The 16,784-nt window shown below is 40.9% G+C and overlaps 4 protein-coding genes across 4 annotated transcripts; 2 read left to right on the top strand and 2 right to left on the bottom strand.

Moving 5' to 3' along the window:
• Nucleotides 1-527: 527 nt before the first annotated feature.
• LOC116197896 (syntaxin-132-like) lies at nucleotides 528-4,169 on the bottom strand. Its single transcript, XM_031528162.1, has 13 exons — nucleotides 3,891-4,169; nucleotides 3,117-3,227; nucleotides 2,942-2,998; nucleotides 2,737-2,785; nucleotides 2,474-2,562; nucleotides 2,317-2,390; nucleotides 2,009-2,051; nucleotides 1,872-1,932; nucleotides 1,738-1,763; nucleotides 1,578-1,655; nucleotides 1,364-1,444; nucleotides 1,016-1,081; nucleotides 528-857 (listed from the first exon to the last, which is right to left on the bottom strand). Exons 1-13 carry the CDS (start codon nucleotides 3,906-3,908, stop codon nucleotides 693-695), a joined length of 918 nt encoding a protein of 305 aa, XP_031384022.1. The 5' UTR covers nucleotides 3,909-4,169; the 3' UTR covers nucleotides 528-692.
• Nucleotides 4,170-6,176: 2,007 nt separating this feature from the next.
• On the top strand, nucleotides 6,177-7,939 carry LOC116197058 (nucleolar protein 58-like). The gene is made up of 2 exons (XM_031527062.1): nucleotides 6,177-6,411; nucleotides 6,973-7,939. Exon 2 carries the CDS (start codon nucleotides 7,059-7,061, stop codon nucleotides 7,656-7,658), a length of 600 nt encoding a protein of 199 aa, XP_031382922.1. The 5' UTR covers nucleotides 6,177-6,411; nucleotides 6,973-7,058; the 3' UTR covers nucleotides 7,659-7,939.
• A 2,327-nt stretch (nucleotides 7,940-10,266) lies between these two features.
• Nucleotides 10,267-12,708, top strand: LOC116196677 (DNA ligase 1). Its single transcript, XM_031526535.1, has 2 exons — nucleotides 10,267-10,523; nucleotides 11,087-12,708. Exon 2 carries the CDS (start codon nucleotides 11,135-11,137, stop codon nucleotides 12,446-12,448), a length of 1,314 nt encoding a protein of 437 aa, XP_031382395.1. The 5' UTR covers nucleotides 10,267-10,523; nucleotides 11,087-11,134; the 3' UTR covers nucleotides 12,449-12,708.
• Nucleotides 12,709-12,721: 13 nt separating this feature from the next.
• Nucleotides 12,722-16,390, bottom strand: LOC116196675 (FT-interacting protein 7). Its single transcript, XM_031526533.1, has one exon. It carries the CDS (start codon nucleotides 16,054-16,056, stop codon nucleotides 12,865-12,867), a length of 3,192 nt encoding a protein of 1,063 aa, XP_031382393.1. The 5' UTR covers nucleotides 16,057-16,390; the 3' UTR covers nucleotides 12,722-12,864.
• Nucleotides 16,391-16,784: the final 394 nt, after the last annotated feature.

Raw genomic sequence — 16,784 nt, 5'->3', positions numbered from 1 at the left:
TATTTTTCTTAGCTGTACAAAAAGGAAAAAGATTAAGCTAACTTTGAAAGACTTTTACGAGCGTTTGACTTTAGAGTTGAGGTGAGTTGAGTTGAGTTTTGATTTTAATTGATTTGTAATTATTGTGATGTTGAATTATGAAAAAAAGTGTGAAAAAGTAGTGATTGTATTGTTGAATTGTGAAAAAATTAATAAATAGTTGAGATAATTTATTATTAAAAATTGAATTGAATGGTTAAAAAATTGAAGAAAAATAAAAAAGTAATAATTATATTGTTGACTTTAATAATTATGTTAGAATTAAAATCTTAAAATCAGATTACGAAATCAATCGAGCTAAATATTTTTAATTAGAGTCTAGTATGATCGTATTTCTCATAACCACAGCCAACACATGACAATGTGGCAGGCTGCCGAGGATTCGGGTGGCTGTCGATGAGGTACTAACTACCAATTCGCAGGATCCGTAAAACCAAACCTCTTCTTCGATCGCATATGATTGTATATAACAAACCACACACTACTAATGGTGAAGAAAAAAAAGGGTTTGCATTCCCAATTGAATCTCAAGGAGGAAAATCGAAGTTCAGAATGTGGAAACAAAATTTATGGACAAAAATTGCTGCAAGCATACTATCTATCGGCCGAAGATGCTACTCATATCATACTTCTAAGAGTCGTCAAGGCGAGCACTAGCTCTTTTTCCAAGGCTTGAGGACTCCTAAGACGGTAACCGCGACTATGATGAGGAGGATAATGATAGCTATGCAGGTCCACTTCCTCGTGTTCTTCTGCAGCTTCTTCGCCTTCTGAAGGGCTACATTCCCACCTTGAACGTGGTCAACCGCACTCGAGATCTGAGATAGACAGGAGTCAAGCAACATTTAGAGCTAATCGGGAGATGGAAATCCCAATGCCAAGCAGTCTCAAAATTCGATTCCAGAACATTTTCATTCTCGTGTAACAACTGCGGGATCAACTTAAATGATGGGGCGTTTTAAAAGTGCGAGAATACCTGGGTTTCTATGTCATCAATCATCTCCCCCTGGGCATCAACCAGAACTGCCATATCCAGGAACACCTGTATTTCAGAGATGAGGTTTGAGTCGCATTCAATTTTTATACGCTAATCATGAACTATCGTTAGCAGATAAGTAAGCTCTTTTTGTTCGAACCGAGTCGCAATAAAAAAAAAATTTTGAGTCGCAATCAGCTTTTTTGATTCATCAAAAAAAGCTCTTTTTGTGGAACTGTGTCAAAGCCAAGATTCTCCTTTAGAATAAATGTTGAATTTTTCTTCAAAGAAATTAACAGGGTAGTCTTAGTTCATTGAGATAGCACGGGTCAGAGGAAGTAAATTAACCTGCTGCAGATCAAGAAGCTTCCTCTCTAGTTCTCTCACAGCATCATGGCGCTCTTGAATTTCAGCAACAGTGTCCATAATCTGTAAGCGTGGATCATTCGAGTCAGATGTTCGTTGGTCATCAACTTAAGCTCCACTTTGTGTGCTCAAGAATATTGTTTACGGATACAATCATCCCATTTCTCTAGAAATGCCAATGAAAGGGAGGAAGAACCTGGCCCCGCCCTTGTTCCTGAATTGCCTTCTGGAATATTTGTTCACTGTCCCCAGTGTCTATCAGTCTGTCAATTGTCTGCACAGAGCAGGGTTACTAGGACAAAGACACCAAGAGAGGATGATGCACCTGAAATAAAAATGTCCACGAAAATCCTTACCTCTTCATCGGCTCTTGTTCCGGTTACTGATCAAGACAGAAACCAGAAGATAGTACGTTAGCGCAACATGAACATGAGAAATGGTTTTTAGAATCTTATGAAACTTATCTTAGAAGGAGAAGGGGGTTAGAGACCTGTATAAACACGTCTTTCTATGACTTCTCTATACTCTCGATGGATTTTTTCCCTCAAAACCTGCAGATATACTGACGAGACTCAAACAAGGAGAGGCCAGAAAGAAGAAGGACCAAAAGACTCACATCCAACCAACCTGAAACTCAGCCATCTTGTCTTTCAATTTCTTCTTCAAAGCACTGCAACGAAGCCAGCAAGAGCAAATTATGGACCAGGTAACTAAAGCCTCCTCAGTCGGTAATAAGAAAGATAAGAAGCAGTCACATGAAAGCAAACCGGGAACACAGAAACTGGAAATGTATGGACCTTGGTGAATCCTATTACAGGCACTATTTAAAATTGCCTTAGAAAAGACAAGTCTGCTAAACGTATTCAACATGGATATTGTTATGCGCATTTAATTTGGAGTGGGATCAGAGAGAGGGTGGGAAGAGAGAGAAGTACGCAGTTGTCCCCATTCTTGATCGATCTGAAGCAGTTCCCTTACCACACCCAGGCTTCTGCCTACTTAACAAATTCTATCACAAGAAAGGAAAAGTTAAGCGAAACATATTTAGAAATTTTATCATTCTAATGGACAAGGACTAGGAGATGTTCTCACTTCTCTGTCAAGTTCTTCAATCTTAGACTTCACTGAACGAGCAATCTGTCCAACTTCATCAACATCTTTCTCCATTCGCTGCTTGATTACTGGAACATTTGAGCCAGAGTGATCAGTGCATCAGAACAGTAAAAGTAGAACAACAAATATAAATAAGGATTAACCGAGTTTGCGTTCCTCGTGATCGCATTAAAAGGTTTCCTCTCTTATATTGTAACTTAATGGTAGGAAAAGTAATTAAAAATAATGCTATAGCTGATTACCTTTCATGGAAGCAGCTTTGGTTACAGTCTTCGACTCTTCGTGCGCATCCTGTGTTCATGGGTACAAGTATCAAGCAGCACATTACAGTGCACGAAAGTAAGAGATTATGGTGTGAAAGTTACAAACTGATAATCTATTCTGGACAATAAAAACTAATTAAAATGCAGGAATAAAAAGAAAAGGACAAGGCTGACAGACACAAACCTGGAGTTTCTTGAGCAGCTTGTTCAGCTTTTCGATTTGTTTATTGACATCTTCAACCTGGCAGATAAAGAAACGAGTACTGCTCAATTGAATCAAATTCTCGGTACTAAGCACAGACAAGTTTTTCCCTCTTAAGGAAGTGAAAGACAAACCAAAGGGATGAAATAAAGATTACCTTGTGCAAGAAATTTTCCATCCCATGGTCCCCAGACCCTGAGGGACCATGCGATCCCATCTCAATATCTCCAACTCCAGAAGCTTGATCCCGAGGGATCTCAAAGGAATCCTGCAAAAGATCATTCAATCACCACTTTCAATACCTCCCTGCACATGTAGTGATTCTTGATGTTCAAGAGAATGCCTTAAAAAAATTAATATTTTATCAAATGCAGAAAAATATCCGTCGTCAACAAAATTGGATGGCCCACAGCAGCTGCTGACACCATTTACAGTTCCTCAAAACTGAGAAACGGGCTAAAGTTGGCACACGAATCTGACTTTTTATGCTTAAAGCTCGTAATTGATGTTTGTACAGTCAACCTAAGCCCTGACAGAAACATGAGTTGGGATCGCATACTTGTCCGTCGATTTAAACCATATAAACAGTTTCAGAAACCAAACTTTTTCCCTCAGAATGAGAAGCAATCTGTAGAATGAATCCTCACTACATGTTCTGGTGATCGTATTAAGGTAATTTGCCATCAATTATTGCCCCGAAGCCGGACGTCAACTGTAAAACTCAAAACTGAGACATCTGCTGCTCCAAAACATGCGACCAAATCAAATGAACTACAGACAGGACAGAACAAAACAGTTGATGAAACTGATGTAGCTACCGCTTTCAAGCTTGGAACACGACAGCCATCAAAAGGTACAAAAAGCGAAGCCGTGCACAATTTAATCAAGCAGACTGCGACGCAACTGAGCTATTAAAGAAAGAAGCCATTACCGTCAGAAGGTCGTTCATCGTGGAAGAACTCTACAAGATAGCTGTCCTGGTAGAGCTCGGCAAGCAAAATTCAACACCACGGAATCGCGAGAACAGGGTGAATGAATCGATCAATCAATAGAGAGAGATTGGCTTGCCACAGCCCACAGGAACGTCACTGGTTTGAAGTTTCAATCAGTTTTCAAAGAACTACGCCGGGTCAGAAAGAGAGAGAGAGAGCGCGACGCCTTGGCGCGTTGAGGCCGGGGGAACACAGGAAGATTCTGTGTTCTTTCTTCTCTTATTTATGATTATGATTATCCTTCTCTCTCTCTCTCTCTCTCTCTCTCTTCGAATATTTTCTGTTGCAATTTTCAGTTTCATTTTTCCTTTTCAATTTCTTTTGGTTGAAGAAAATAAAATATGTAGCGCAGTGAAGTAATTTATTTCGTTTAACAAGACACATATATCTCGATTATAATCGAAAAACAAAAAAAGAACCATTGAAAAAACAACAAAGACGGTAGTTTAGTGGTAATTCCAAAGTTTTAGTTTTAAAACTTTTTTTTTTATGTCAAAACAATTGCTGGAATGTGCTTTTCATTCGAACTTAGGAGACACGATTATAGAACTATAATAGACCTTTGATTGTACTACACTGATGGAATTAGTGTTTGTATTGGAGTTCAAACATTGCATAGTAGAAAGTAGCAAAATCGCCACTATCACTACTCATCTTTTTATTTATCGAAAAAAATAAAAGGAAAAAATAGTTGGCCTCTTGAGCTTTGACAGTGATAAAGATTGGCTCCGTGACCTTTCAAAAGTTGCATATTATCCTTCAACCTCTATGAAAAATAAACACTTTTCCGCATTCGATTAAACTTCCGGTGAAATCATTTAGAATACTAATAATGATAATAAAAAAATCGAAGTTGGGGGTGAGGGAGACCCATCAGCACCCCACCCCCTAATCGGCGTCGCCGGCTGACACACAACTCACCAGCGACGTCAATCCCGGAGGTGGAACCCCCCGGTGACATAGATTGGGGGGATGGGATGGCCAACGGGGGCTCCCCTGCCCCCGATTAGGGGAGCCCTCGTCGGCCACCCCACCTCTTGGATGGTCGTCACCGGTGGGTTTTGTGCTCACCGGCAACGCCGATCGGGGGGCGGGGTGGTCAGTAGACCTCCCTCACTTTCAACCTCCGATTTCTTTCCTCTTTTTAATTTTAATTTTAATTTTATTATTATTAATTTCACCGAAATTATAATCGAGAGGGCAAAACGTCTATTTTTCATAGAGATTAGGAGGTAATATGCAATTTTTGAAATGTCAGGAAACAAACTTTTACTATTCTCAAAACTCAGGAGTAAACAGTTTTTTTCTTTAAAAAAAAAAAACGATGCTGATATGGAGTATGTATGGACTCTTTAAAATGTATGAAGGTGGTTATTTTAGAATATAATAAATAGAGGGTTTATATTAGTGGACAGACGCATTCTGACTGTAATTTGGGTTGACATAATTACCATTGTAAAGAAAGACATCATAACTAGGCATTGAGTTCGACGAATATGAACAAAAGAATACATTGATATAAGCTAGAGGATTGTCCTGGGGGGTTAATGCTAAAGTCAAGTCATCTAAATTGAAAAGTTGGTGTCTTGTATCAACAACGGAAAACTTAAAGGGCAAGCAATGTTATTGAATGTTGGGCGTTTTATCGTTATTTATATATTAAATCAGTAAATGAATAAATAATATCGTCTTAAATCAAGTTCCAAAAGATTATCATTGCGAGATTCTGAATCATCATTAATTTTTGTGAAGTTAATTGCACGTCCATGTCTTTTATGAACTGTGATAAATCCATGCCATTACATATATATATATATATATATAATATTACATAAGAAAAACTGACCGGTTAGTCCACACAATAACTGCAGATAAAATGATTCATTGGACAGTAATGGGACCTTTATCTATACATTATGTGCTTGCCTAATGGCCACTGTCGTGGTTCCAAATTTTTATTAACAAATTCAAGATAATGTACTTTTAATTTTGGTTTTTTTTTTTTTCCTAAAACAGCGCTCCTGATGCTTGTATATATGTTCAACTTTAGTTAGCCCGTGACACATTCCTTATTATATAATGTAACGAATCATGTTTTTCTCATTTTCGAGATGCTCAATTGATTTCGAAATAATTAAGCATAGCAAATTATCTGGAGCATGGTGAATGGATAAAAATGAAAACAAATTCAGCTTTTCGGGAAGTGATCATAGCGGTGGTTTGGGAATGTTGGGAGAGACCGGACATGTAAATTGCTTTGTGGGCAAAGTGTCCTGCCATGGCATCCCCATGGCTCACTCTCTCTTTATTCTCTTCTTCTGCTCCTCCAAATTCTTTGCTTCCGTCCATTCCATTTATTGCTATAAAATCTGCCCGGACCAAGTCAACTCCCAGTCACCTACAAATAAATTGGACCGTCTCTTGGAGCAAACCAGTGCTATTTCTCACGATAATTGTAAGGTATCGACCGAAACTCTTCTTCTCGGTATGTCTGATCAAAGTCGTAATCTTTTCGACCCTTTATCACCTACTCATGTCGAATCCTCTCATGCATCCATGAATCTCAATGGTCATCGTGTTTGATTTGTTTTTGGTTACTTCCGTGGTCCCTTTTGGGAGCTAATTAATCTGTCCCCTCGGTTCACCCCTGCTTTGGATTTCTAGCAACTTTTGCCTCTTAGCCAGTATGTTAGCTACATAATTGCTGATCAATTTTGCCCTGATAGTAGGCCAAGGTGTCTCAGACGTTTTTTTTGTTTGTATTTCAGTTCATGAGTTACCGCGTGAAGTTATATTAATCACTTATGTGTTGTGTCCATGTATTGTTTGCCATATAGTAGAAGGAAGGGCCTTCGGGATCTGTCGTTGGTTCACGATCCCATGAAGGCTTGCTGTATCGGACGATGCATCTTAGTAGTCAGACTTATGTAATTATATGACATTACCATGAAGGCTGATGTATATGTTCTCCTGCTTTGTAAATGTAATTATGTACTTCCTGTTTATTTTTCGTTCATGCAGGTTTAGCAGAGAACGAACTTAATCAGATACGCAGTGATCGGAGGAGAGGAGGAGGAAGCTAAAGAATTTGTAACCAAGCAGCAGAAATGGCTAATGCAAAGGAAAAGAAGACAGATTTAAGGGCCAAACCGGAGTCCAAGCTGAATGAGAAGGATGCAGAGGGCAGAGAGTATGAAAGGAAAATTGAGAAAACGGATGTTGATGATGAAAAGAAGAAAGGAAAGACGGGAGTGTGTCAGGCAGATTCAGGGGACAAGCTGGCAGGAGATAGCAAGGAGGAGAAGAAAGACAAAGACAAGAAGGACAAAGGTGAAGTTGAGAAGAAGGAGAAAGAAGAGAAGAAGAAGTCCAAGGAGATCAAAGATAAGGGAGAGGAATCAGCAGAAGACTCAAAGGGCGATGATGAAGAGAAAGGAGAGAAGAAGAAGAAGAAGAAGAAGAAAGATAAGGAAAAGAAAGAGAAGAAGAATGAGAAACATAAGGATGGGGAGGGAACTGCGGATGAAGATAAGGAGGGTGAAGAAGATGGGAAGGAGCAAAAGAAGAAGAAGAAGAAGAACAAATCTAAGGAGAAGAAGAGAAGGGCAAAATTGCATCAAAAAATGAAGATGGCGAATGACCGGAAGAAGATGTTGAAGAAGAGAAGAAAAAGAAGAAGGAGAAGAAGTGCAAGGACAAAGTTGTGAAGGATGGAAATGATGAAGAAGAAGTGAAAGAAGAGAAGAAAAATAAGGAAGAGAAGCCCAAAGGTGAAACAGAAAATGAGAATGAGGATGGAGAGAAGGACAAGAAGAAGAAGGAGGAAGACAAGGATAAGGAAGAGAAGAAGGAAAAGGATAAAGTTGAGACTAAGGGAGACAAAGATGAAGAAAAGGATAAAGTTCAACATTTAATGTAATTTAACATGTTTAATAATCTATAGTATTGTATTGTATGGTTATGTTATGGTACGTTTAACCTCTCATCACCATTGGATTGCATACATATGTCGCTTACCTTTTTTTTAAGTTTGAATTTGTCCCTCATCAAATAAGACAGACTCCATCTAGTAGTTAATAAACCGTCAAATTCGTGGCTACCAACCATTAGATCATGGGGAAGTTGAGCGCAAATTAGTAAATTCAATTATTTTTTAACCATCTTCCTATGCAATCACATTGCAAAGATGAAATGTGAAGAAGTCACGTTATCGCTTACAGACTATCTCGCGAAGTCACGTTATTGGTTTTAATTATATAAATATTATATGGTGAAATATATGTGGAATATTAGATATACAATGAAATTTATACATTAGTAGGTAGTAAAGATAACATACAATCTTATTATGGGAATACATGTATGCATTCATATAATAAAATATATATGTATGTGTGTAGTCGTTTATGCATTATACCAATGTAAAAATATGGTTTTCCTATAATAGGCACATATGGATATCTATGAATATATATATATATATATATATATATATATAGTTAAGGTATATTTATATTTTCTTTATGATATTAATATATTCAACAACTTCCTTTTAATATGAAAGTCCAAGAGTCATACGCGTTATGCACGATATTATGTAAACCTTCTATGTGATTTTTATTTTTTTAAATGTAATAGTTTTTTTTGTTTAGTAGTAACAGATTTAAATAATATTATCAATTAAAAATTTCAATTGAACAAATGAATTAAAAAGATTAAAAGAATGTATTTGATGTCAGTGAGAGGGAAAGAGTGTGAGAAGCAGGTTATTAATGGTCATTAATTTCTTCAATATCTAATGGTTATTAATTTTTTATTTTAATTTTTATGGGCATTCTTTGAATAACGAAATTTACCCCAACTATCTTCCTTCTCCCTTTTGTAATATAAAAGATAGAAGTTGACCAGTGCTATGCACAAAAAAACATAAAATAAACAATGAAATTTTTTTAAAAAAATTACTTCTAGATAATATTCAAACATCGGCTTAGCAAGTATGAGAAGGTCTTGTATTGAATAATTTATTTATTTTTGAAACTTTATTAAAATAAAATACAAAAATTGAAAAAAAAAGGAAAAAAATGTTGAAATTGAGGGATGAACATGTAAAGAGGAGAGTAGGAGAGAAGAGGAGAAGTGGTGGAGAGAGGGAGTGGGAGAGAAAAAATAGAAAAATTGGTAGTTATTAAGAGAAAATTATAATTGTGTCCTTAATTATATGGCTAATATTAATCAGCCTTATATTTCTAAGGAGTTTTTTTTTCGGAAAGTGAAAGTTAGACAATAGTCTTGCTTTTCGCTTTATAATAGTATAGATGCAAATAGAAATAGATAGATATACGTTTAGTTTACCAAAAAAAAAAGTATATATATGTTTTCATTTTTTGTGCATATATCTGACCTATCTATTTTATAAAGATATGATATGTTTAGTATTATGTTAAAATAAATAAATGGCGTAGATAAAGTAATATTTCCTACTTTGACATTTAATTATTTTTTCTTTATTCTACTTTTACATCTTGACATATTTACTTCGAAAATCATTTTTTTATTGATAGATATCATGCAATATTTAAAGAAATAAAATTTTTAGTATCTTTATTAGCATATAAAATTCTTATATAATACCTATCGTCAAATTTTTAACATCTCTAACTTTTCTATTTCATTCATATTCCAACACAATAAATTTTCTCTCTCTCTCTTCACTTATATATATCTTCGTACATTTCCACTCATTTTTCCTAGATTTAATTCGATCTATTGCCCTTAATCATTAAAAATTATCTATTTTACTTATAAATTCAATATGTTGTCGGATGCAATTAATTATTTTGTAAGAACAATTTACATATTTATTTTTGGTAGAATTTTATATATTTATTTGATAGGATGGGAATGACTTATTGCAATATAACATGTATAAATATTTGAGCAGATTAATTGCAACTAAAAAACATTTAATTTATGTCTACACAACGCGCAAATCTTCAACTAGTTTACATAATTATAAGATCCATTGAAATTGGTTTATTAGCTTTCATTTTATTGTCTACGTGCTTTTTTTATGTAAATAGTTTTAATTTATTACATCCGTACAAGCATCGCGGGTCGTTATCTATTTATCAAATTCACCACGCAATCTTTCAACTAAAAAAAAATCATCATGAAATCCACAATTTGCTAAAACTCATTTCTAAAAAAAACGAAAAAAAAATATATATGAATGGTGAATTTGGTATTAAAAAAAAAAGAAACTGAAAAGAAGAGCAAAAATCAGTTTCAAGGGGAGTAAATTATAGCGGCGATTTGGGAACGTCGACTGTTAGACCGACAAATAGCGTGTGGGCGAAGTGTCCGGGGCGGTCATGGGATCCCGCGTGGCTCTTTTATTCTTCTCTTCTCTTCTCTCTCTCTCTTAATTCTGCTTCTTCAAATTCTTTTCTTCGGCGATCTTCCGATAAAACCCGCTCGAATTGAGTCCCCTTCCCTTCGCATCCGAATCAATTGGCCCTCTCTTGCAACAAGCTGGGCGATTTCTCACCGTCATTGAAGACGACCACCTGAAGGTAACGTCGCAAACTCTTCTAGGTCTGATCAAAGTTGTAATCTTGTTGGCTCAGTGTCACCTCGCCATGATCAATTCTGTCATCCCATAACCTCAATTGGTCATCGTGTTTGATTCGGTTCCGGTCTCCCGTTGATCCCTGTCGGGGGCTATTTTGTCCCCTCGGTTCACCCCCCTGGTTTGGATTCTTTGAAAATTTGGTCTTTCAGCCAGTATGTTAGCTGAAGAATTTGCTGATCAATTTTGCCTGATAGTAGGCCATGGTGTCTCAGACATTGCCTTCAGTCTGTTTGTATGTTAGTTCAGGAGTTACCTAGCGAAGTTATATTTCCTTCTATGCCGTGTCTGTTCTATATATATACTGTTTGCCTTGGCCATAAGAGAAGAAAGAGCCCTGGGGATCTGCCGGTTCGCAATCCTTTGAATGCTTAGATGTGCCGGATGTATCTTACTAGACGGACTTATATATGTTACTCTATGATATTACGCTGAAGGCTGATGTATATGTTTCTACCGGTTTTGATCTCTCAAAATTGTATTTTCTGATTGTTTTCGTTAATGCAGGTTTAATCGAGTGCGAGCTTATTTGCGGAACTTTGGTGAAGTGGTGATATGGAGGAGACAGAGGGATTCGTTGTGGTCAGAGAAGAGAAGAAGGCGGAAGCTAAAGAATATGTTGGCAAGCAGGAGACAGTGGAGGCTGAACCTCAGTCCAAAGTGGAGGAGAAGGATGCGGAGGACAGAGAGTATGAAAGGAAAATTGAGGCAGTAGATATCGATGATGAGGGGAAGAAGAAGGAAGGAAAGACGGATGCTCGTCAAGCAGATACAGGGGACAATGAAGGTAGCAAGGAGAAGAAGAAGGACAAAGACAAAAAAGACAAGGAGAAGGGCGAAGTTGAGAAGCAGGAGAAAGAAGAGAAGAAGAAGTCCAAGAAGATCAAAGATAAGGGAGAGGAATCGAGGGGTGATGATGAAGAGAAAGGAGAGAAGAAGAAGAAAGATAAGGAAAAGAAAGAGAAGAAGAAGGAGAAACATAAAGATGGGGAGGGTATTGCTGATGAAGATGAAGAGGCAGAAGGAGATGGGAAGAAGGAAAAGAAGAAGAAATCTAAAGAGAAGAAAGAGAAGGGTAAAAGTGCATCTGAAGATGGTGAAAGACCAGAAGAAGATGAAGAAGAGAAGAAAAAGAAGAAGGATAAGGATAAGAAGGTGAAGAAGGAGGAGAAAGATAAAGCTGTGAAGGAAGGAAATGAAGAAGAAAAAGATGAGGAACAAGAAGTGAAAGAAGAGAAGAAGAAGAAGAAGAAAAGTAAGGAGGAGAAGGCGAAGGGTGAAACAGAAAATGAGAGTGAGGAAGGAGAGAAGGATAAGAAGAAGAAGAAAGACAAGGGTAAGAAAGAGAAGAAGGAAAAGGATAAAGCCGAGGCAGAGGGAGACGAGGCTGAAGAAGGGGAGAAGAAAGAGAAAGGGGAGAAGAGGAAGAAGAAAGACGGCAATGAGAAAGAGAAAGAGAAGGAGGATCAGGCTAAAGCCATTGAGGAAGAAGAAGAAGCCAAGAGTGAAAAGGAGAAGGCTGGTGTTACTGTTGTCTCCAGGGATGTTCTTGTAGAAGAGGGAGTCGAAAATCCAAAGGAAGTAAAGGAGAAGGAGAAGGAGAAAGGGAAGAAGAAAGATAAGGAAGGCAAAGAGAAGAAGAAAGAGAAGGACAAAAAGGATAAGAAAAAATCTGATGGGAAGGAGAAGAGTACGGATGTCGACAAGCTGAAACAGAAGCTGGAGAAGATCAATGGACAGATCGAAGCCCTTATGGAGAAAAAGGCCGACATCATGAGGCAGTTAAAGGAGGCAGAGTGCGAGACGGCTCAGAACAACAGTTCAAGGTTGCCAGACACTTCAGAGGCTGCAACAACCGTACCACAGTGATAACTTCGTCTGTGCTGTTCATGTTTCACTTACTTGGTGTCTTCACATTCGGAACTTACTCGTACTTTCTCGTTTATCGATGAGTGATGAGAATAAATCAAAGCATGTTTGAATTTCGAGCTTTCTGTAAATATGTAACTCCGGAATAATATGACTATCGTGTATAATATGTTATACTGAGTTCAGATTTGCTGATGATGTAAAACATGTTTAAAGTTCTGCATTGGGCATAATAAATTTGGAAATAGAGCATTATACCATGTTGGCTCAATCTGCGCATCCTTGATTTATTACTACTTAGCAAAATGGTTAAACTAAGCTGCATATGATATGACAATTAATGTGAAACTTGCAGAAAAAGAAAGATGAGACGACACTGGAAGAAGCTGAAAGCCTTCTAATTGACTCGGTTTTTCCTACATCATCCGATCAGCGAGCGATGGGAGCCTCCGGAAGAAGTTCAAAGCTGGGGAAGGCATCCTATCCCGGAATATTGGGTGCCGGAAGTAGTAGAACCCCGACGCCATGGCCACCATCTTTGTTGGCACAAGGTAAAGTATCATTGCCACACAAAAGCACAGCCCAATGAATATCCCCGTCGCCCGTGGATCCCGCCAAGTCACCAACGCCTGCACCCTCTCCCCCTGCGCAGCCAAGTCCCCCAACATTGTCTGCACACGCATCCCGAGTGACCGCAGCTTATCGTACCTGGCCCGTACTATATCAGGGGACCTTGCGCTAGGGATCACATCAAACTCCTCATCGAGCTCCTCCCTGTCAACAAACTCTGCCAAGGAGATCTTCGGGCAGAAGTGGGGCAGTGGGTCTCGTGATCGAAACCGGTACTTCCATGCACCGATCACAAACACGTAGAATGCGATAGTGGGGATGATCAGATCAGGAAACCATACCAGAAGCACGAACAGTGTGTGCACGAGGATCGTGGCTGTTGGTTTCTTCCACCTGCGAGTATCATCGATCCACCAGACGATATCTGTGATTCCCACAATGACATTAATGATCCGGAACCAATTAGCCCTCACTTTCCTCATGCTGAAACCCTCTGAATCTGCATCGAGCATGTAAAGAACCACTTCTCGACGAATAGGCGGCTCTGATCTTGACAGATGAGCAGCCACGATCTTCGATGCTGCAGTCCGCAGCATTGTCTGCATCACTCCAAGGGGCTTGATGTGGTGCATTGGTGGCAGCAGAGGCTGCGAGTACACATGAAGGAAATCCAAGGTCGGGGACAATCGAACGAACCTTATGGCAATCTCAACTTCCCCCATTTTCTTCATCCCCGAATTTGACAGCGTCAGCAGCGGGTATGTATTCCTGTAAACTTTGTTGGTCTGAAGCGTAGAGATGCGCACCCTTACCTTCCCTATGCGAATATCAGGACGGGTAGCATCTTTTGAGCAGTCAGTCTCAAACGCTTCCCCGCTATCAAACACCCCGATGCTCAAGACAGTGCACGGGTCGTACACCCTCCATGTGTATTGCTCATTCCACTTAGGCTCCAAAGTATCGCACACGGTCCGTGTACGGACCCACTTGGGGCCATATTTTGCTACGCAGTACGCATCCGTGGTCCCTTTACCATTCACAATCTTCATTGGCAGCAAGTTCTTGCATCCAATAATTCCGAGCTCCACTGATCCGACTGGTGGCTTCCAGAGTTGCCTCGCCGTGGGACGGAAGTCGCTGCACACATAGGCTGCCTCATCCATCACGTGGTATCCTCCATCGAAGCACAGCCTCAGGTGGACTCTACCTTTATACAATCGCTTTTCGCGGTGAGGGTTCTCGAATGTGACCCACCGTGAAGCCACCTTGCGGTCATCGACGCGCCGCTCGATGGTTGTGAGGGGAATACTGGCAACCCCGACTATTACGGATCCACGAGGTTGCCGGTTTTCAACAGTGAATGTTAGGTTATCACTGAAGGGCTCGGCTGCCACGAAGAGCAGGTCTTCGTTCCACGACGGAGTTCCGTCCCGAGTGACGGAGACTTTCGTCTTCTGGACCTGGAATCCCAACTGGGCTTTCACTTGGAATGAGGACTCCTTTAAGGCCGTTAATGGCATAAGATCCTGAGCTTCGAGCACGGTGGCTCGTAAATACCACAGCTTCGGGGACTGGTAGACTTTTGCCCGGGCATTCACGTTGCCGGCAGTGTCAGTCTTCCAAGCATCCGGGAATGCTTCGTCAGCCTGGGTGCCGACCCACGTGGCTAGCATCAGGTCGCCGTGGTGTGCTCCGCCACCCTCGAGCCTGTACCACTGAGGGGCCAGTGGGCTGTCAGGCGGGTCGCGCAGGGGGATCTCTGTCACATCGAAGCAGATCCCTCCAAAGAAATTGTAGCCAACCACGTCGGGGGTCGGGTCCACTGGACCTCCAGGAGGGTCCCAGACAGAGACTTCCAGGATCGAGGAGGATTCGGGGGCGTCCCGGCCGAAGGCAAAGGTCTGGTCCCACTCGAAGAAAGAGGACAAGGACGATTTCCTAGCTGGTTTCGACTTGAGATGGTGGGATGAGACGACGATCTTCACGACTGGGTTCCCGTTGGTCGGGAGATGACGAGCTTTCACTACCTTGACGAAGAGATAGTGCATCTTGTCGACTAGATCGAATGACGACCTTTCGATGATGGTGCTGTCCATGGAGTCCATCGTGTAGGTTCTGCTCAATGGCGGCCTCGGCATCGGAGGAGGAGCATTGATCCCTGCAAACTTGACCTCAGGAACCGGCCTCGATGCTACCGCTGCCATCACCTCCTGTGGCTGTAGTGGCGGGACCCACTGGGAGGCCGCCTCAGCCTCCGCTTGAGCTTCCACCGGTTCAGATTCTCCCTGACTTGCATCTTCCATAACCGGCGGTGGAGGAATGCCGCCTTCATCAGTCGGAGCCCTATCAGCTGGTGGGGCTGGAGCTTCAGATGGCGGCGATTCTCCTTCGGGTGGGCCATTCTCTGATTGAGCCTCTGCAGCCTCGGAAGGTGGTGCAGCCTGGGGCGGTGGAGCTTCTCCTGCAGGTGGAGCATTTTCCGGTAGCGGCTCTGCTGCTGATGCTGGAGTCGGGGACGGCCCAGCTTCGGGTGCCTTTGCCTCAGCCTCTTGTGGAGGCGGAGCAGCCGCCTCGGCCGCAGGCGGCGGGGCCGGTTGAGGCTCTGGTGGAGGTGGCAGTGGCACCACCTCCTCATCGGCATAATAGATCTTCAATCCGATCTCGCCCCTGACCCAAGAGAACATATCCTTCTTTTGAAGTGGATAATAGATGAGGGCCTCCTCCCCCTTCTTCACGAACTGTGACGACCCGATCGTGATCCTCCCAAGGAAGTTGTTCCGTCTCGTGGGGCCGAAGTTCTTGTCGTGGTGGAGGTTGACCTCGAGAACGTCGCTGAAGATCTCGGACGGCTTCCCGATTTTGAACTTCATGACCTCACCCCACTTGGGATTGAGATCCCGGATGGCGGTCTGGGTGCGCCGCCTCTGCCCATAGTAGTGGAGCACCACGTAAGGGCTGGAAGTGCCGTGGCCGTCCTTCGGGAGGAGGTCGATGGCCTCCACCACTTCCACCACCAGTTTCGGAACTGTCGACGCCATTTCTTAGTTACAAGTTATGAGCTACGCGAAGCAGATATATTACATTGTTTGCTGAAAGAGTGTGAAGGAAGAAGAAGAAAGCAGCAGCAGAAATACAGAGTGGGGTTGCCGTTATTTTCGTTATATATTAAAAGCGGGAAACACAGAAAGGGCAAAAGCTGCCTTGTTACAATTACATAATGCTCCCTAGATTACTGGTTCAGGGAGAATTCATCCCCGAACTTTATGTTTTTAACACTTATGCCCCCAAAGTATCGCGGAAACATAATGTGCTCTACCACCCAACTCTCAAGTGTGGCATAGTCGTTGTTATGGTGGGCTTTATCGAGACCAATCCCGCAATTTTGGATATTCTAATTCGAGGCGTTTTTAGACGAGTAACGCCAGTGTCTTAACATCGTCATCATGAATCATAAAGGTTCTTAACTTGGAGTGGAAGAAGCTTTAACCTTTAAACCAGCGTCGGGAGTTTTCATTCTTTTGCTGCTTTTTGCTGGTTAGGATAATCGCTTCACGTTCACACTGAAGATTCTTTGGTCTAATGTACTTTTTCCTTTTTTTCCTTTTTTTAGCCCCTCCCTTTGATAAACAGAGAGAGAGAGAAGCTTTAATAAGGTTTTTTTTAGCCCCTCCCTTTGAGTGTGTGAGTAATATTAGTGAAACAAACGATAAATCACTTGAACCAATTTAGTATGATTAATGAGCAATTTTATATCACTGAAATGCCA

This window comes from Punica granatum, chromosome 2 (assembly GCF_007655135.1).
Source record: "Punica granatum isolate Tunisia-2019 chromosome 2, ASM765513v2, whole genome shotgun sequence".
NCBI lineage: Eukaryota > Viridiplantae > Streptophyta > Magnoliopsida > Myrtales > Lythraceae > Punica > Punica granatum.
This window is presented reverse-complemented; position numbering and strand designations above follow the sequence as displayed.